At 41.0% G+C, this 21,733-nt stretch overlaps 1 protein-coding gene and 1 pseudogene across 1 annotated transcript in view; one reads left to right on the top strand and one right to left on the bottom strand.

The window, feature by feature from the left end:
- Positions 1 to 21,733, top strand: part of LOC120883243 (multidrug resistance-associated protein 4-like) — a 199,662-nt gene that overhangs the window by 99,324 nt on the left and 78,605 nt on the right. Inside the window, 2 exon segments of the mRNA XM_040267272.1 lie at positions 6,330 to 6,409; positions 21,240 to 21,390. Coding sequence (XP_040123206.1) covers positions 6,330 to 6,409; positions 21,240 to 21,390 — 231 coding nt within the window.
- On the bottom strand, positions 10,426 to 12,311 carry LOC120883306 (annotated as a pseudogene).

Here is a 21,733-nt window from a genome sequence, read left to right as displayed (position 1 = left end):
ATGCAGAGTACATCATGAGAAATGCTGGGTTGGATGAAGCACAGGCTAGAATCAAAATTGCCGGGAGAAATATCAATGACCTCAGGTATGCAGATGACACCACCCTTATGGCAGAAAGTGAAGAAGAACTGAAGAGCCTCTTGGTGAAAGTGAAAGGGGAGAGTGAAAAAGTTGGCTTAAAGCTCAATATTCAGAAAACTAAGATCATGGCATCTGGTCTCATCACTTCATGGCAAATAGATGGTGAGACAGTGGAAACAGTGAGAGACTTTATTTTTTGGGCTCCAAAATCACTGCAGATGGTGGCCACAGCCATGAAATTAAAAGACGCTTACTCCTTGGAAGGAAAGTTATGACCAACCTAGACAGCATATTAAAAAGCAGCGAAATTACTTTGCCAACAAAGGTCCATCTAGTCAAAGTTATGGTTTTTCCAGTAATCATGTATGGATGTGAGAATTGGACTATAAATAAAGCTGGGTGCCAAAAAATTGAGGCTTTTGACCCGAGGTGTTGGAGAAGATTCTTGAGAGTCCCTTGGACTACAAGGAGATCAAACCAGTCCATCCTAAAGGAAATAAGTCCTGAATATTCATTTGAAGGACTGATGCTAAAGCTGAAGCTCCAATACTTGGGCCACCTGATGCAAAGAAGTGACTCATTGGAAAAGACCCTGATGCTGGGAAAGATTGAAGACAGGAGGAAAAGGGGACGACAGAGGAAGGGATGGTTGGATGGCATCACTGACTAGATGGACATGTGTTTGAGTAAGCTCCGGGAGTTGGTGATAGACAGGGAGGCCTGGCGTGTTGCAGTCCATGGGATCACAAAGAGTCAGACATGACTGAGTGACTGAACTGAACTGAACTTCGTAATTTAGATGGTATCTGCATACATATAATCTCTTTCATCTTCATGATCTTTTATCTTGTGATTGTCATCATCTCCCTTTTACAGATAAGGGATTTTCCTTTCAGTGGAAGTTGAATGAGTTGCCTAAAGGCGTCTTGCTGCTGAAGGCCAGAGGAGGATCATTACTGGTGGTTTCCTATTAATATTTCTGTTGTTCTTTTAGTTTCATAACCTTCTTTGAGCAGCCACCATATTGATGACCTATTCTAACAGCAATTAAGTTTTGTTAATTCTAACAAAAACAGAAAATATGAAGCTCCCAGACTTCTATAGCTTGAGCTCCTAGTCTCAGGCTCACCCACGCTGAATTAGTTTATGTAGAATGATGGAGGAAGTCCATGCTGACCCAACTCCCTTAGTGATTCTCTCATGCACACAGGGATCCTTTTCAGCCTGGTGATCATCTCCAGGCTTTACTCCTCTTTGGCCCAGTTTTAATCCATGCCCCTGCATGGCATGTTTGCTATGCCTCTTTGGAGAGACTGTGCTTCTTTTTCAATATGTTGCATGGATATAGATCCAGCTTCTCAGTGGGACAGTGGGTCTTTTATTATCCTCCCCACCCTGCCCCTCTACACTTCACTGGACTCAAAGCCTGGCTTTGGCATTGCACTCCTGGTGTCTGACTTTCTGAAGGGCTGTCAGACCAATGGCTGATTCTTTTCAAAAAAATTAGGTTCAGGAACCATTAATGAAGCTAACCATGGACACATATAAAGAAGTTCACAATATTGAAGAGTCACAGAACACATCAGCTCTTACTTGCAAGATCAGGTGTGGCGTGACCTGATATGGAGTCTTTTTTCTGATGACTAAAAGTTATGACCAATTTAGACAGCATATTAAAAAGCAGAGACATTACTTTGCCAACAAAGGTCCATCTAGTCAAGGCTATGGTTTTTCCTGTGGTCATATATGGATGTGAGAGTTGGACTGTGAAGAAAGCTGAGTGCCGAAGAATTGATGCTTTTGAACTGTGGTGTTGGAGAAGACTCTTGAGAGTCCCTTGGACTGCAAGGAGATCCAACCAGTCCATTCTGAAGGAGATCAACCCTGGGATTTCTTTGGAGGGAATGATGCTAAAGCTGAAACTCCACTACTTTGGTCACCTCATGAGAAGAGTTGACTCATTGGAAAAGACCCTGATGCTGGGAGGGATGGGGGCAGGAGGAGAAGGGGACGACAGAGGATGAGATGGCTGGATGGCATTACCAACTCAGTGGACGTGAGTTTGAGTGAACTCCGGGAGTTGGTGATGGACAGGGAGTCTTGGCGTGCTGCGATTCATGGGGTCGCAAAGAGTCGGACACGACTGAGCGACTTAACTATAACTATATAAGACTAGTTCTTTGGTAAAAAAAAAAAAAATTGTCAAAAAGACAAATACTATGTCATTGGTGAACCACAGAAACCTTAGGCACCTTAGGCTGAATGAAAGAAGCCAGACCCAGAGGCCCCATGTTATACGATTCCATTTGGATGTTATGTTCTGAAAAAGCAAATTTATAGAGAAAGAAAGTAGAGTAGTGGTTGCCTGAGGGTGGAAGGGGGAATAGGAAGTCACTGTAAATTGCAGGAGAGATCTTAATTGGAGCATAAAAATATCTTAAAACTGATTTTTTGATAGTGGTTGCATCACTCAGTAAAGTTACTAAAATCCAATCAAATTGAATTGTGCACCTGAAATGGGTGAATTTTATGAGATGTAAAACATACCTCAGTAAAAATATACCTTGATATTTTATGATACATAAATATTTAATTTTTGTTGCTCAAAAAGATAGAGCAAAGACCAGATGTAGGAACTTCAAAGTTTTAAGAATCAGTTTGTTTATAACTAAGCTGAGACATTCTAGTTGTGGGTCAGGTGTCAGAATACTAAAGGTGACTGAATCTAGCTTAGAGCATAGACTTAGTTCTTAAAATACAATCATCATGAATTTGTATTTTGACAAGTTCAATGGCATCTTTTGTGATATTCTGTCTTGTGGACAGGACAGAAAACTGTGATCCAGAGCAGTTAGGAGGACACTGATTGGTTCTTGGATATCATGGTCTTCAAGGGGGGTTATCTCTCTACCCCCGTTTCTCTCTGCCTTTCTCTCTTCCCTTCCCCTGATCCTCCCTATCACCCCTTTCTTTCTCCTCCTCCTTGTCCCCCTTCTACTTTACATTTTTACACAAGTAATACACAGTGTAGAGAAATAAGAATGGACAGAAAAATAATTAAAATTGCGTGTAATACATTACAGACTTGTTTCAGACTTGTTCAGCTTGTTTTCTACTAGTGACTTTATAAATATGCCACATTCAACAGATTGATGCACTTACTGACTCCTGGGGATGTAATCCCAGACATAGATTTTCTGGGTCAGAAGGGATGCACTCTTAGAGTGGTTTATACATATTGTTCAATTGTTCCCAAAAATCTACCTGTGCTTACAGATGGAAATGATGTGTCCAAAACATGATCTGGCCTCTAGAATTTACTGTGATTGTAGCTTTGTGACTGGCTATGCAGGATGAGGGGAGGTGGTGATACCACTTTACCCTAAAGTAATCAAGACTTGGGCACAAGGCATTAACTGAGACTGGCTGTCTGGGTCTGGTCAAGAGACTGCAGACAATATAGGGCCATGCCTTATGAGGGATCATTGAGGCACCAAGGAATAGTTGCTAGAAAGAATATGATTCATTTCATTCAAGTATTTGAAAGGCTGTCATATCAAGAGAAATTAGATTCACCTTGTGTGGTTATAAGGGCAGAATAAGTAAGGATGTTTTAGGAAGACAAGACTCAGTTTAATGTGAGAAATCCTCGAACACAGACCAGTCTGAAAATGGATTGGGTTCCCCCTGTTCATCTGAATCCCTCTTCCCTCTACATCCCTGGAGATCTTCCAGCAGGGACCTCATGTTATTTGGATGAAGAGTTATGGCATGTATGTGAAAGGAATTCATGATAAGGATTTAATATTTCATTTGGAGACTTCTGAGAAAACTTTATTACTACAAGGCTGTGAACTTGAAATCACAGCTGTAGTTAAAGTGTGCTCAGTAGCTCAGTTGTGTCCTTTTTATGACCCCATGGACTGTAGCCCACCAAGCTCCTCTGTCCATGGGATTTTTTCAGGCAAGAATACTGGAGTGGGTTGCTATTTACTCCTCTAGGGGATCTTCTCGAATCAGGGATTGAACCCCTGTCTCCTGCTTCTCTCTATATTGGCAGGCAGATTCTTTACCACTGAGCCCCTTAGGAAGCCCGGTTTATCCCAAAGCCAGAGGAAATATTCTGCAAACACCATATGTTCTCTTAATGTTTCTTAGAGCAAGGAAGAAACTGTTGAACTTTCTGATCTCACATTTTTTTTACGCTCAGCTCACTGGTGAATAAATGCTTAGGTTTTTGATGATCTTTGATATTAGGTTCAGTTTGTGTAGTCACCATGTGGGGAGATGTTTTTTCTCATTGTTTCTGTTCTTCTTGTATTCTACACTCTTTGCCAACCCTTGGTCTCTCAGACCTTAAGGTTCACATATCCGGTGAAAGGTAAAGGGATAATTTTTACATACTGTTCACTTTATTTTAAAAAATTTTCAGTACTGCCTTCAACACTTTCTAAGCCAAATCATACTTGTAGTGTTTCTGAATCTTATCAGTGTTAAAAAGTTGCATTTTTCAAAGAAATTACAAGTATTTAAACCACATTTTTAATATTTTTGACATATATTTTATTTATTTCAAAATTGCTACTTTGAGAAGTATAAAAATGACCAGAGGGGTCACAACTTTTGTAAGAATATCTGCAAAACTGCCCATCTGATTTTAATGTTCCTGAAGCACAACTGATCAAATAATAACCCAGTTTCTTGCCCCTCTAAACCGCCTGGACAATAGCAGAAAGGGTGTCACCTGCCAGCTTGGAGGGTATGCAGACTCTCTGGCTCCCCCAGCACTCCTGAATCAGAATCTGCATTTTACCAAGTTTCTCCTGCAGCTCCTGGTGGACTTTCCCAGGGGACGTGATGCTGCAGAACCTGGGGCTCAGAGTCATCATCTCACACTGGTGGTTGAGCCCCTGGTAATTTATGTGGCATCGTGACTGGGTTCTTTCACCTGCATGAGCCTATTTAATCCTGAGATTTGCCCTCTAAAGCAGGCATTCCTAGAGGCTCAGAAAAGTTGTCACTGGGCCTGCAAAAGTGACACTGAGAGACAGTTTCTGGAGTCTGTATTTTCTAAACCTGAGAAAGGAAAATTGAGACACAGGCTGTGATAGCCTGGCTAAGGGTGAAATATTCCAGCAGCTCCAGCTCCTGGCATGGGCACACCCTGTGCTTCTGCCAGCCAGGTGCCCTGTGGAGGACAGCAGAGCCACAGTCAGGCCACAGAAACTCAGCCCTCAGCTGCTGCTCATTCACGGTCCAGCTATGGCTTGCTGTGCAGGCCTCAGGAGGAAGTCATCTCTGACAGAGGTCAGGAAGAGCAGGTCAGGTTTCCATGTCTCACCTGCAGGCTGGCTTCCTGGAGTCTCAGTTATAAAAGAAATTCAGGGGTCTAGGTAGCAGGAGTTGCTACACCAAAGTCGTGTGTGTGCGCATGCGTGTGTGTAGCTTCAATTTTTTAAAATTTGATCATTAAAGGACTAGATATTCATTAGAAATTAGTTCTAGTCTTGCAGTCTTGCAGCCTTTAGGATATACTGTTTTCTGTGGATTTTGAGAAGGGAAATAAAATCAATAATGATAAGTGATCTTTAGTCATATAATAATATTTCCATTTTCCTGCCTACATCCCTCTGGTCTTCTTGGATGCTTAAGCATGAGTCTATGTTTGTCACATCTGGTAGACCTGTGAAAATAATGACATTACCATGATAGTAAACTCACAACATGAAGACGACAGGAATCTACAATTTCCTGAAATGTGAGTTGTTGTGAACCATTTTGTGGGAAAAAAAATTACAGAGAGATAATAATAATGTTTATTTTAAAAGTATCACATCAAAATTAATTTTGATAACTAAAGCAAAATTAGTATAATGATTGGGATTAATTGAAGTATTTTGCAAGTGTTTATTTACTTACTTAGCACTTGGAATGAGTCTTAGGATGGATCTAAAAAGAGAGAAGATTCTCAGATTCACCAAGTCTTCTTGATGCTGCCAAGAAGATTCCCCTCATTCTTTTAAAAATCAGGGCTCAATTTCAACATCCCACCCACTGCTATTTGGTAGAATTTTATCTCTGTTTAGATATCATCCTATTTTCCCTTTCTTTACCACTGACATCAGCTTATTTCATATGACTCTATAATAAATGCATATAGTTTAAAAATATTGTTTTGGTTTGTTCATGAATTGTTTCTCTTAAAGGGCTTATCTGGGGAAGTAATTTCTTGTGTCCTGTTCTTGCAGGAATAATTTTGAATCGTTTCTCTAAAGACATTGGCGATATGGATGACTTGCTGCCCTTGACATTTCTTGATTTTATCCAGGTAATGTAACAGTCCTGTCAGAGTTCTCACAGGAAGAGCACAGAATCTGTTTCTTAAGGTCTTTTCACAGAGGCTGAGGGTGATCCTTTCAGCCTGACAATGTGTCTTGTTATCTTAAGTGAAAGGTCATGTTTGTAAGAGAAAGGTGCATTTGTGATTAGGAGGCTGAGTTAACATGAGGAACACCTGGGGCAGGATAGTCTACACCGTCACGTCAAGGTTGGTCTGAAGCAGAGACATGCTGGGTAAGTGGTTCTCCCTCTGCCTTCCAGGTGTCTGGCATGGATTCTCTTTACTGTGAGGGCATTTAATAACAGAATCACCTCGCATGGAAAGATAGCCTAGATGAACTAAAATTATGTGTCTTATGACCACAGAAAAGAGAAAGTGTTAGTTGCTCAGTCATTTCTGATTCTTTGTGACCTGATGAACAGGAGCCACTAGTCTCTTCTGTCTATGGAATTCTTCAGGCAAGAATACTAGAGTGGGTTCAGTTCAGTTCAGTTCGGTTACTCAGTCATGTCTGACTCTTTGCAACCCCATGGACTGCAGCAAGCCAGGCCTCCCTGTCCATCACCAACTCCCAGAGCTTGCTCAAGCTCATGTCTGTAGAGTCGGTGATGCCATCCAACCATCTCACCTGCTGTCATTCCCTTTTCCTCCTGCCTTCAATCTTTCCCAGCATCAGGGTCTTTTCCAATGAGTTAGTTCTTTGCATCAGTTAGCCAAAGTATTGGAGCTTCAGCTTCAGTATCAGTCCTTCCAATGTATATTTAAGACTGTTTTCCTTCAGGATTGACTGGTTTGATCTCCTTGCAGTCCAAGGGACTCTCAAAAGTCTTCTCCAACACCATAGTTCAAAAGCATCAGTTCTTCGGTGCTCAGCTTTCTTTTAGCCATGCCCTTCTCCAGGGGTTCTTCTTGTGAGCCCCTAGGGAAACCCATTACCACAGAAGACAAGTATTTGTTGTACCATTTTTTTTGATAAGACCAGGTGTGGTTACTTACAAAGAAAAGATTAATAAAGGATAGGTTGAAAAGTAATAGCTGAACAAGGAAAATAAAGAGCAGTTATTGAGGATACAAAGCCCTTTAAGCCAATAATTTGAGTAAGGGATCAAAGTCATCTCAGAAAATGTCTTTTTTGTTTTTGTAAGCATTTCTTTTTAAGTGGCAATTGCTCTGTTGTAAGGTGTCTTTAAAACAAAAAGATAGAAATACCACAGACATACCTTCTATCCAGCCTTTGCTTTGTCTGTGAACTTCAGATTCTAAAGAATGGTGTTGGGTCCTCTCAGCTCTCATCTCCTCATTTAGAATGCTTTTTTGTTGTGGTTTAGTTCTGTATGCTTTTTAGTGATTCAAGCTGTGGCAACTTTCCACGTGTTCATTTTGGAAGTGAAATGCATTTATCAAAAGCTACATAGAAATGCAGCAATGAATTTCTGTGCAGTGCAACCTGTGGGCAAAGGCTTCCACTGTAACCAGTGAGAAGTAAGCTGAGTTTCAGAGGCAGAGTACTCTTACTGCAAAGATATATCTTTTTAGTCTTCTTTCCTGCAAACTTATTTTATAAAGGTGTCCTGTTGGGTTCAGCTATGTTACTTATCCTCAGAAGCAGTCTTTCAGTAAAGAGGTGTCACATTTTGATAGTGATTGCTAATTTGAAAAGATTTTGTGAAAGTTCTGTTCCTTAGCTACAACAAGCTAGGCCAAGGTTGGTTTTCTAAAGCTGGCTGGCCTGCTGTGTGCTTAGCACATGGTTCATTAGCCCTTATAATCAGAATCAATTGCATGTTTTTGTATGACGTAGGACAGGGATAGATACTGCCAATTTCAGGATAAAACAGTCTCAATAATGAGGAGATAAAACTTCAGTTTCATTGATTTCGAATCCCAGCTCCTTTGTACTTTCATTGATATCAATATACCAGTTCATGGTGCATGAAATAGAAAACGTCAAATCGATCTTATCTTTGGACTATCTTATTGAATAATCTTGTTTGGTTTAGTTAATTAAAAGGTCTACCACTTTTTTCATTCAGTTCAGTTCAGTTCAGTCGCTCAGTCGTGTCCGACTCTTTGCGACCCCGTGAATCGCAGCATGCCAGGCCTCCCTGCCCATCACCATCTCCTGGAGTTCACTCAGATTCACGTCCATCGAGTCAGTGATGCCATCCAGCCAGCTCATCCTCTGTCATCCCCTTCTCCTCCTGCCCCCAATTCCTCACAGTATCAGAGTCTTTTCCAGTGAATCAATTCTTTGCATGAGGTGGCCAAAATACTGGAGTTTCAGCTTTAGCATCATTCCAAAGAATTCCCAGGGCTGATCTCCTTCAGAATGGACTAGTTGGATCTCCTTGCAGTCCAAGGGACTCTCAAGAGTCTTCTCCAACACCACAGTTCAAAAGCATCAATTCTTTGGCACTCAGCCTTCTTCACAGTCCAACATTCACATCCATACATGACCACAGGAAAAACCATAGCCTTGACTAGATGGACCTTAGTTGGCAAAGTAATGTCTCTGCTTTTGAATATGCTATCTAGGTTGGTCATAACTTTTCTTCCAAGGAGTAAGCATCTTTTAATTTCATGGCTGCAGTCACCATCTGCAGTGATTTTGGAGCCCTCCAAAATAAAGTCTGACAGTGTTTCCACTGTTTCCCCATCTATTTGCCATGAAGTGATGGGACCGGATGCTATGATCTTTGTTTTCTGAATGTTGAGCTTTAAGTCAACTTTTTTACTCTCCACTTTCACTTTCATCAAGAGGCTTTTTAGCTCCTCTTCACTTTCTGTCATAAGAGTGGTGTCATCTTAGTCTCCCATAAATGCTCAAGAGTGTCATAACAGTAAGTCTTTACCAAGAAGAAGCAGAGCTTGAAACAGAGAATATGGAATAAGAAAATAAACTTTTCCAAAAATGTTGACTTGCTGTCATATTCCTAAGGTGATCAATCTTTGGAAGGCCTAGAGCTGAGAAGAAAATACAGAGAGGAAAAAACTGTAGTAGGCATGAGGTTTATTGGTCATAGTATTTTTGAAAGTACAAACAAAATAGACCTCAGATTCAGTTCTCTTTGTGGCCAGAGAAAAGCAACAGTCACTTTAATACATGTGACATCATCACCACATCTAGAAAAAAATACCACCACTCTGATATATCCTTGGATATACTAGGCTGTTCTAGTGGTGAGCATGAATGGCCTCTAAGGGTCCAAATTCATGGGATTCTTAAGCCTTTTGGGCCTTAAATCTATTAATACACCATCTTTCCTCTCCCAATTGATGGCGCCCAGAATACACTGAAGGGTGGTAACAATGGGCTTAGAGTTTCTATTCTATTTGTTATACATAGACTGGTAAGCACTTTATATACATAATCTCATTTAATTCTCACCACCATCCTTTTAAAGTGTTGATATATCCCAGATTTTCCTAAAATTAAGAGTGGGTGTATGGTCTTACCATCTCTGTCAATTTTTTTTTAATAACAAGAAACTTTATTGAATTACAAATTTAAAAATGGCTCACCTAAAAGTGGGACTATTTTAATCTTACACTCATTCTTTCAAAAATTCATGTTATTTTCCAAGTGATAAAAGGTTATTCTGTGACCTGACAAAGTGGAGGTGGGATGGCACCAGTGGCCAATTCTTACATGTGGGGTCTTCATGTGGACTTCTGGGTGTTTTCTCTACTGCATCAAACTGACCTGCGGTGAGCAGTGGGGAAAGGGAGGGAGGAGGGGCGTGCAAGCTGGTGCTGAAGTCTTTCCATGGGGGTTGGAGAGTGGAGATGGAGCAGGATGAGATGTGGTCCTCGTAACTGGGGATTCAAGATGTGCTACAGCCAGTGTGAGATCATTCTTCCTTATTCCCAACCAAGCAGATGGCACACACTTAACTGCAAGGTCTGTCCCACAAACTTGGGCCATGTTATAGCCCACGCACTTGTCTGTCCCTCAGCCATACTCCTGTGTAACAGAGGCAGCAAGTCAAAATGTGCTCCATCAGTCTCCATATGGAAAGACCACAGCTTAATGATCTATTTAAGCCTTAAAGTCCTCAGTCAGGACAGATTTCCAAATCAAAGTCAAGTCAGGAACTGTTCACAGGAACCACCCTATTTTAAAATGCTAACATTTTCCTCCCAGTGTGTCTTCCTACAAAAGGTAAAAATGGTCCAAACTTTCCACTCTTTGCCTGTCTGGGATTTATGAAAAGCATACCAAATTACGATGGTGTCCTGCAAAACTAAAATACACTACAAAGTCAAACAAGTAAATAAACAACAAACCAAACTGATTTCAACAAAGTCAAGTCATATTTCCAAAAGCTAAAATCTATTAAGAACAAGTAATACACATGTACAAGAAATTACAAGAAATGAGGATCACAGTTAGTTACAAATGCAAAATAATATCTAATTATCCCAGACTTGTGAACAGAATAATTAAAATCAATTTCATATGCTAGTTCAAATATTATATACAATTTAGATAAGCTGGTCAAGTATTACTTGAATACACACCATGTCTGATAAACTTATAATTACACTGCCTCTTATCCTTTTTTTAATATTTGCAGGTACATGCCAATATAGGAAAAATAAATGTAATTTCCACTTGTGTGTTAACTGAGAAGAGTAACATTCTACTGCATATGTTTTATATTGTAAAAAAGTTGTTACATTTTCTTTTAAGACGAAAAAAAAAAAAGGTAAAAATTAACTGCCAAAAGTTTATAAAAATGAAAAAAAAAAAAGTTTTGAAACAGATACCATTATGTGGTTTCCCTACTGACCTGAAACTACAGAAGGCGTTTAAGGAAGGGACACCATCTCAAAACCAGAGACTAACCCAAGGGAGGCAAGTTACTTTAAAAATCTGATTTGCAGGAAAACTAACTAGTTGACCTAGTCTTTAAAGCTAATTACAAAATCCATCTTCTTAATGGTCCAGATGTTTTGCCAATGCTTCCAACTCAACAGAACTTCCACCAGTTTCCACACTCGTTGCAGATTACAAACGTTGTCATGGGTTCATCAGCACTCCGCGTTGGTACCTGGGTGTAAGTGCAGTTCTTCTTTTTACATTTGCCGCACGTGAACAAGTCCATCTGGGTCCCGCCCGTCTTGGCCATCTGGTGCTCTCTGATGGCTTCTTTGGTCAAGTTTTTCCGCATCTCTTTGAGCTCATCACTAGCCATCTCCTCTGCTGTCGTTCTAGCAAACAAGTCAGGAGGAATGTTCCCACACAGCACGTTTTTCCTTAAATTTGGATTTTTGGCATCCTTAAGATTTGATATCCTACTTCGTACTCTATTTTTGTATTTCATGTCTGTATTCCTTATTTCTTGATAGATAGCTTCCTCAATCTGAGATCCCAATTCTTCCTTGTCAGCTCCAATGGCGATGTAGTCATCTCCTGTTCGGAGAGCAGCAGCGAGCATCTCCCTGCACTTTAACCGCACAGAATTAGAAGTGCTCAGCGCCCGAGGGAAAGATGAGACGTACGTGTCCCGGGCATTGGTCTCATCATTTCTGCTGCTCATGTGGAGCTGCTTTCCTCTCTTGCTTCAGGGCTATTCTGTGACGTAACTGCAGTATGATTTTTCTTTTCTTCAGAGTCTTTATCTGTTGATGGTCCATCTAATAACTTTTTCCAGGATTAGATGAGGGATTTTGCTAAAGATGTAACTTCTTAATCTGTGCTCTGCTTGCAAATAGCATTCACTGACATTCCAATTCTAGTGGACTGTAATAGTTCCAGGGTCATGGGAATATTCTTAAGCTCCTTCAGTAAATCCAATGCTCCAGCCGCGTTCTTCTTCTGCACCATCTTGTCCATCTTCTTGGCAATGCGGATCACCTCGTCCTCCATGGCTCCGTGCCCCGCGCCCGGCCGTGTGGGACGCAAAGTGCGCGAAGCTGGCAGCCGGTGGGCGAGCCCAGGCGTCTACAAGGCGCCTCAGCCGGCCGTGCCCAGGCGCTTCCTTACCGACCGAGCCCGCCCATCTCTGTCAATTTTTGAGAGAATGAGCCCTAAACCCTGTCTCAGACACCTCAATATTTGGCTAATGGGGATTTCTGCTCTAGGTGTAGTTTGTCATTCTCTGCAAACTAAAGAATTGTTCTGACTGATGAAAATCACCTTGTACTCTCAGTGAATTTATCTTAGAATTTTTGCACTTATTCATATGGAATCATAGACTTTGGCTAGAATTCTCAACTGGTATGCTCCAAATAGGTTATAAACATATTAAATAATGATTCCCCTTATTTCTTGGGGCATCAGGACTAGGGTCACTTGCTTCTGGGTCAACATGTTTCTTGTGTACACATCATTGTCTCTGTGCTGTAGTGAGACAGATGTGCAGAAGCATTGGCCATGGTGAGATGGGCCATCAGATGGGCCTGAAATCCAATCAGATGGGGAGAATTGTGTGTGAAGCTTGGATTAGGCTCCTTGGAATTCCCAGGAATGTGGAAGGAAGACATAAAATGGGCTTCAAGGAAGGGATGTTTATTGTACCCAAGAAATCTTCTGTTTCCTTCTTCAAGAGTGTTGACATTTTGCTTAGATACTATTCTTGCCTTCTACCAACTTCTGTAAAGATTTTGAGAGAGCTGGCAATAAATAAAAGATGCACAAATGTGTATGTGTGTGTGTGTATATATATATATATACACACACACAGAAATAGATGTAAACCCATATATTGTATGCATATGTTTGAATAATATAATATTCAATCCTCTGTGAGACTGGATATAGTATGATCTGCAAGTAGAAAAAAATATCTTAGAGAAAGTCTATTTGAATTGCTACAGACTTAGGGGCATGAAATCTGAAGGATTTAACCTAAGCTAGGGAGCTTTTGAGAATAAGTTACCAGTCTATAATGGGTATTCAAGGAAAGAGCATTGGCACAGCTCCCTTCATTTTGATCTTACCTCTGCTTCCCAGGTTATCTGCCAGGCTGGGTTAGTCATTAAAGGCTTTAAATTATATAGAAAAACAGATTATTGAAACTGGTGAATATTGTCCAATCAAATAATGTGAATCTGCTAAAAAACTGTAATTTGGGTTTTTTTCCTAATTGAAATTTAAGCAGATTTTTTCCCTGACAACCACTGATAACACCCCCAGTGACTTTACTTAAGCTCAGATGTGGAAGGAGCTGGAAGGACCCCTCTCCATGAATATGAAGGTTGTAGAAGGGTCAAATGCACAGTTAAATCAGTGGTTGTTAAGAATAGAGGAAAACAACAGAATGGGAAAGACTAGAGATCTCTTCAAGAAAATTAGAGACACCAAGGGAACATTTCATGCAAAAATGGGCTCAATAAAGGACAGAAATGGTATGGACCTAACAGAAGCAGAAGATATTAAGAAGAGGTGGTGAGAATACACAGAAGAACTATACAAAAAAGATCTTCACGACCAAGATAATCACAATGGTATGATCACTCACCTAGAGCCAGACATCTTGGAATGTGAAGTCAAGTGGGCCTTAGAATGTATCACTATGAATAAAGCTAGTGGAGGTGATGGAATTCCAGTCGAGCTATTTCAAATCCTGAAAGATGATGCTGTGAAAGTGCTGTACTCAATATGCCAGCAAATTTGGAAAATTCAGTAGTGGCCACAAGACTGGAAAAGATCAGTTTTCATTCCAATGCCAAAGAAAGGCAATGCCAAAGAATGTTCAAACTACCACACAATTGCAGTCATCTCACATGCTAGTAAAGTAATGCTCAAAATTCTCCAAGCCAGACTTCAGCAATATGTGAACTGTGAACTTCCTGATGTTCAAGCTGGTTTTAGAAAAGGCAGACGAACCAGAGATCCAATTGCCAACATCTGCTGGATCATGGAAAAAGCAAGAGAGTTCCAGAAAAACATCTATTTCTGCTTTATTGACTATGCCAAAGCCTTTGACTGTGCGGATCACAATAAACTGTAGAAAATTCTGAAAGAGATGGGAATACCAGACCACCTGACCTGCCTCTTGAGAAATCTGTATGTGGGTCACAAAGCAACAGTTAGAACTGGACATGGAACAACAGACTGTTTCCAAATAGGAAAAGGAGTACGTCAAGGCTGTGTATTGTCACCCTGCTTATTTAACTTCTATGCAGAGTACATCATGAGAAACGCTGGACTGGATGAAGCACAAGCTGGAATCAAGATTGCCGGGAGAAATATCAATAACCTCAGATATGCAGATGACACCACCCTTATGGCAGAAAGTGAAGAGGAACTAAAAAGCCTCTTAATGAAAGTGAAAGTAGAGAGTGAAAAATTTGACTTAAAGCTCAACATTCAGAAAACGAAGATCATTGCCTCTGGTCCTATCACTTCATGGGAAAGAGATGGGGAAACAGTGGAAACAGTGTCAGACTTTATTTTTTTGGGCTCCAAAATCACTGCAGATGGTGACTGCATCCATGAAATTAAAAGATGCTTACTCCTTGAAAAGTTATGACCAACCTAGATAGTATATTCAAAAGCAGAGACGTTACTTTGCCAACAAAGGTCCATCTAGTCGAGGCTATGGTTTTTCCAGTGGTCATGTATGGATGTGAGAGTTGGACTGTGAAGAAAGCTGAGGGCTGAAGAATTGATGCGTTTGAACTGTAGTGTTGGAGAAGACTCTTGAGAGTCCCTTGGACTGCAAGGAGATCCAACCAGTCCATTCTGAAGGAGATCAGCCCTGGGAATTCTTTGGAGGGAATGATGCTCAAGCTGAAACTCCAAAACTTTGGCCACCTCATGCGAAGGGCTGACTCATTGGAAAAGACTCTGATGCTGTGAGGGATTGGGGGCAGGAGGAGAAGGGGATGACAGAGGATGAGCTGGCTGGATGGCATCACTGACTCGATGGACGTGAGTCTGAGTGAACTCCGGGAGTTGATGATGGACAGGGAGGCCTGGCGTGCTGCGATTCAAAGAGTTGGACATGACTGAGTGACTGAACTGAACTGACTGATGATTAGAATTTATTCTTTAAGAATTCTATCCACTTCACTTTTTTTTTATATTGATACCATGACACAGATGAGAGAAACAGGAAAAACACATGGGTCTCCAGATAGTGCAGTTTGGTTCACAAGGGTTCTTGGCCAGAGTCACAATTCTGGACATTTCCTCCTCTTTCCAGGCTCCTCTTCCTGCAGTGGTGGCTCTGGAATTCCACGAGTACAAATCATTCCTGGCTTTCTCCATGACCTGCAATACCTTGGGAAAACTTAGGATACCACTTGCTCTCCCAACTTCATGTCCTATCTGTATAGAATTGATAGTACTTACTTTGCTCATTCACAAGGTAGTTGTGAGGATCCTCTGAGAAAGCTGATCAGGAAGAGCTGTAAAATGATAAACCCCAAATCTCTGTGATACAGGCATTACCCACCAACCCATCCCTTAGAGATGCACCAGGGCCAGCGACCCTGGGTGACAAGATGAGGAGGCCCTGGGCTGGTGAGCATGGGATTCAGGTGCTGGTGCTGAGAGGACTCAGAACAACCAGTGTTAACTCAGACAAGCATCTCAACCTTCTTATTCCAGCTCCTTTTTGGTCAAAATTTCCATCAACTGTGATTCTGACAGAATGTGGTCTTCTGGAGAAGGGAATGGCAAACCACTTCAGTATTCTTGCCTTGAGAACCCCATGAACAGTATGAAAAGGCAAAAAGATAGGATACTAAAAGATGAATTCCCCAGGTTGGTAGGTGCCCAATATGCTACTAGAGATCAGTGGGGAAATAACTCCAGAAAGAATGAAGGGTGGAGCCACAGCAAAACAACACCCAGTTGAGGATGGGACTGGTGATAGAAGCAAGGTTCAATGCTGTAAAGAGCAATATTGCAGAGGAACCTGGAATGTTATGTCCATGAATCAAGTAAATCAGAAGTGGTCAAACAGGAGATGAAAAGAGTGCACATATACATTCTAGGAATCAGGGAACTAAGATGGACTGGAATGGGTGAATTTAACTCAGATGACCATTAGATCTACTACTGTGGGCAGGAATCCCTTAGAAGAAATGGAGTAGCCATCATAGTCAACAAGAGTTCAAAATGCAGTACTTGGATGCAGTCTCAAAAATGACAATGATCTCTGTTCATTTCCAAGACAAACTATTCAATATCATGGTAATCCAAGTCTAAGCCCTGACCAGTAATGCTGAAGAAGCTGAAGTTGAACCACTCTATGAAGACCTACAAGACCTACTAGAACTAACACCTAAAAAAGATGTCTTTTCATTATAGGGGACTGGAATGCAAAAGTAGAAAGTCTAGAAACACCTGGAGTAACAGGTATATTTGGCCATAGAGTACAGAATGAAGCAGGGCAAAGGCTAATAGAATTCTGCCAAGTGCGTTGCTATGAACGCACTGGTCATAGCAAACACCCTCTTCCAATAACACAAGAGAAGACTACACATGGACATCACCAGATGGTTGACACCGAAATCAGATTGATTATATTCTTTGCAGCCAAAGATGGAGAAGTTCTACACAGTCAGCAAAAACAAGACTGGGAGCTGAGTGTGGCTCAGATCATGAATTGCCAAATTCAGACTGAAATTGAAGAAAGTGGAGATAACCACTAGACCATTCAGGTATGACCTAAATCAAATCCCTTATGATTAAACCATGGTAGTGAGAAATAGATTTAAGGGACTAGATCTGATAGACAGAGTTCCTGATGAACTATGGGCGGAGGTTCGTGACATTGTTCAGGAGACAGGGATCAAGACCATCCCCCAAAAAAAGAAATGCAAAAAAGGAAAATGGCTGTCTGGGGAGGCCTTACAAATAGCTGTGAAAAGAAGAGAGGTAAAAAGCAAAGGAGAAAAGGAAAGATATAAGCAACTTAATGCAGAGTTCCAAAGAATAGCAAGAAGAGATCAGAAAGCCTTCTTCAGCGATCAATGCAAAGAAATAGAGGAAAAGAACAGAATGGGAAAGACTAGAGATCTCTTCAAGAAAATTAGAGATACCAAGGGAACATTTCATGCAAAAATGGGCTCAATAAAGGACAGAAATGGTAGTGACCTAACAGAAGCAGAAGATATTAAGAAAAGGTGGGAAGAATACACAGAACTGTACAAAAAAGATCTTCATGACCCAGATAATCATGATGGTGTGATCACTCATCTAGAGCCAGACATCCTGGAATGTGAAGTCAAGTGGGCCTTAGAAAGCATCACTACAAACAAAACTAGTGGAGGTGATGGAATAACAGTTGAGCTATTTCAAATCCTGAAAGATGATGTTGTGATAGTGCTACACTCAATATGCCAGCAAATTTGGAAAACTCAGCAGTGGCCACAGGACTGGAAAGGGTCAGTTTTCATTCCAATCCCAAAGAGAGACAATGCCAAAGAATGTTCAAACTACCACACAATTGCACTCATCTCACACGCTAGTAAAGTAGTGCTCAAAATTTCCAAGCCAGGCTTCAACAGTAAATGGACCATAAACTTCCAGATGTTCAAGCTGGTTTTAGAAAGGCAGAGGAACCAGACATCAAATTGTCAACATCTTTTGGATCATCAAAAAAGCAAGAGAGTTCCAGAAAAACATCTACTTCTTGTTTATTGACTATGCCAAAGACTTTAACTGTATGGATCACAACAAAGTGTGGAAAATTCTTCAAGAGATGGGAATACCAGACCACCTGACCTGCCTCCTGAGAAATCTGTATGCAGGTCAAAATGCAACATTTAGGACTGGGCATGGAACAACTGACTGGTTCCAAATCAGGAATGGAGTATGTCAAGGCTGTACCTTGTTACCCTGCTTATTTAACTTATATGCAGAGTACATAATGCGAAATGCTAGACTGCGTGAAGCACAAGCTGGAATCAAGATTGCCAGGAGAAATATCAAGAAGCTCAGATATACAGATGACACCACTCTTATGGCAGAAAGCAAAGAACAACTAAAGAGCTTCTTAATGACATTGAAAAAGAAGAGTGAAAACATTGGCTTAAAGCGCAACATTCAGAAAACCAAGATCATGGCATCCAGTCCCATCACTTCATGGCCGGTAGATGGGGAAACAATAGAAACAGTGACAGGCTTTATTTTTGGGGGCTCCAAAGTCACTGCAGATCATGACTGTGGCCATGAAATCAAGAGATGCTTGCTCCTTGGAAGAAAAGCTATGACCCACCTAGAGAGCATATTAAAAAGCAGAGACATGTCTATTTAGTTCTTTGGTCCATTTTTTGATTGGGTCGTTTATTTTTCTGGAATTGAGCTGCAGGAGTTGCTTGTATATTTTTGAGATTAGTTGTTTGTCAGTTGCTTCATTTGCTATTATTTTCTCCCATTCTGAAGGGTGTCTTTTCACCTTGCTTATAGTTACCTTTGTTGTGCAGAAGCTTTTAAGTTTAATTAGGTCCCATTTGTTTATTTTTGCTTTTATTTCCAATATTCTGGGAGGGGTCATAGAGGATTCTGCTGTGATTTATGTTGGAGAGTGTTTTGCCTATGCTCTCCTCTAGGAGTTTTATAGTTTCTGGTCTTACATTTAGACATACAGATGGCTAACAAACACATGTAAAGATGCTCAACAGCACTCATTATCAGAGAAATGCAAATCAAAACCACAATGAGGTACCATTTCACACCAGTCAGAATGGCTGCGATCCAAAAGTCTACAAGCAATAAATGCTGGAGAAGGTGTGGAAAATAGGGAACCCTCTTACACTGTTGGTTGGAAGGCAAACTAGTACAGCCACTATGGAGAACAGTGTGGAAATTCCTTAAAAAGCTGGAAATAGAACTGCCTTATGACCCAGCAATCCCAGTGCTGTGCATACACACCGAAGAAACCAGAATTGAAAGAGACACGTGTACCCCAATGTTCATCACAGCACTGTTTCCATTAGCCAGGACCTTTAAGCAACCTAGATGCACATCAGCAGATGAATGGATAAGAAAGCTATGGTACTTATACACAGTGGAGTATTACTCAGCCATTAAAAAGAATACATTTGAATCAGTTCTAATGAAGTGGATGAAACTGGAACCTATTATACAGAGTGAAGCAAGCCAGAAAGAAAAACACCAATACAGTATACTAATCCATATATGTGGAATTTAGAAAGATGATAACGATAACCCTGTATGTGAGACAGCAAAAGAGACACAGATGTATAGAACAGTCTTTTGGACTCTGTGGGAAAGGGCGAGCATGGGATGATTTGGGAGAATGGCAGTGAAAGATGTATAATATCTGAAATATAATATATGAAATGAATATCCAGTCCAGGTTTGATGCATGATACTGGATTCTTGGGGCTGGTGCACTGAGACGACCCAGAGGGATGGTACGGGGAGGGAGGAGGGAGGGGGGTTCAGGATGGGGAACACGTGTGGTGGATTCATGTTGATGTATGGCAAAACCAATACAATATTGTAAAGTAATTAACCTCCAATTAAAAAAAGAAAGCGGAGACATTACTTTGCTAACCAAGGTTCTTCTAGTCAACAACAAAGCTATTGTTTTTCCAATAGTCATGTATGGATGTGAGAGTTGGACTCTAAAGAAAGCTGAGCTTAGAGAATACTCTTGAGAGTCCTTTGGGCTGCAAGGAGAGCAAACCAGTCAATCCTAAATGAAATCAATCCTGAATATGCATTGGAAGGACTGATTCTAAAGCTCCAATACTTTGGCCACCTGATGCAAAGAACTGATTCATTGGAAAAAGACCCTGATGCTGGGAAAGATTGAAGGCAAGAGGAGAAGGGGATGATAGGGGATGAGATGGCTGGATGGTATCACCAATTCGATAGACATGAGTTTGAGCAAGCTCCAAGAGTTGGTGATGGACAGGGAAGCCTGGCATGCTGTAGTCCATGGGGTCACAAAGAGTCAGACATGACTGAGTGACTGAACTGAACTGAATTTAATACTTAGACTAAGGATATAAAGATGGCTGTATGTTGGCAGTTTAAATATGTCATAATGGCTCATGACACGGGCTTCCCAGCTCTGTGACTTAGTCTCCATCAAGTTGCTTCTCCTCACCCTGTGCCTCACTCCTCCATTTCTAAAATTAGATAATACTGTTACTAGATATTTTACACTGCATTTGTAATTAACCCCTTCTTTATCCCTGAATGCATAGCTAAGGCATTTGGATTCCTCATCTGTGATACCTGTTCACTCATCTTTTTAGTAACATCTGCTGACTCCTGATCCAAGAAGGCAATGGCAACCCACTCCAGTACTCTTGCCTGGAAAATCCCATGGGTGGAGGAGCCTGGTAGGCTGCAATCCATGGGGTCAATACTAGTTGAACACGACTGAGCAACTTCACGTTCACTTTTCACTTTCATGCATTGGAGAAGGCAATGGCAACCCACTCCAGTGTTCTTGCCTGGAGAATCCCAAGGACAGAGGAGCCCGGTGGGCTGCCATCCATGGGGTCGCACAGAGTCGGACACGACTGAAGTGACTTAGTGGCTATAGCAGCAGCAGCTGACTCCTGATAGTTTGGAAGTGAACTCCTACTCTCTGAACCTCAAATATTCTCATCTGTTAAAACTAGTCATGCCTGCCTCAAAGGATTACTGAGTGTATCACAACAGCTGATACCTAGAAAGTTCTTATCAAAATTTTGGCACATGCAACAAATATCATGAGGGCCACCTATAATTTTATTTCTTTGGAAGGGAAAACATTCCCTGCTGTTCCAACAAGTTTTTCAAGGAAAGGAGTTTAATCCTAACAGAGCAAATCATTAAAGTTTATCTTTGAAAAGTATCATTGACATGAAGCCCTCTGTATTTTTGCTATTTCAGACATTTCTACTTGTGATTGGTGTGGTGGGTGTGATGGTGGTTGCAATTCCTTGGATTGGTATACCTGCAATTTCCCTTGGCATCCTTTTCCTTATTCTTCGGCGATATTTCTTAGAGACATCACAAGATGTGAAACGCCTGGAATGTACAAGTGAGTACCTGGGCTCTTAGTTTGGGATGACAGTGCATGCTGGCTTCTATTTGTACTGCAATTAACCAGACCCCGGAAGTTCTGCAGACTCTGTCTTGTGAAATTTCTCACTGTGTTAACGTTAGGTGATTGAATGTTCTACCGCTTTGAATCAGTGTGGCCCCTTTGAATCCTTAAAGCAAATGGAGGTGATTGTGGGTCAGCTGCAGTTTGCATTTTAGCACAAAGAGGATGGATGTGAGCACCATGAGGACACCGACCGTTTCTGTTTTGTTCATGACTTACTTCCTAAAGCTGAGTATCCACTGTATTAATACCATTCTTAAAAGTATTTCATCATGTT

The sequence above is a fragment of the Oryx dammah genome, unplaced genomic scaffold, assembly GCF_014754425.2.
Source record: "Oryx dammah isolate SB20612 unplaced genomic scaffold, SCBI_Odam_1.1 HiC_scaffold_24, whole genome shotgun sequence".
Classification (NCBI taxonomy): Eukaryota; Metazoa; Chordata; class Mammalia; order Artiodactyla; family Bovidae; genus Oryx; species Oryx dammah.
Note: the sequence above shows the minus strand (reverse complement) of the source record. Positions and strands in the feature narration are given on the sequence as shown.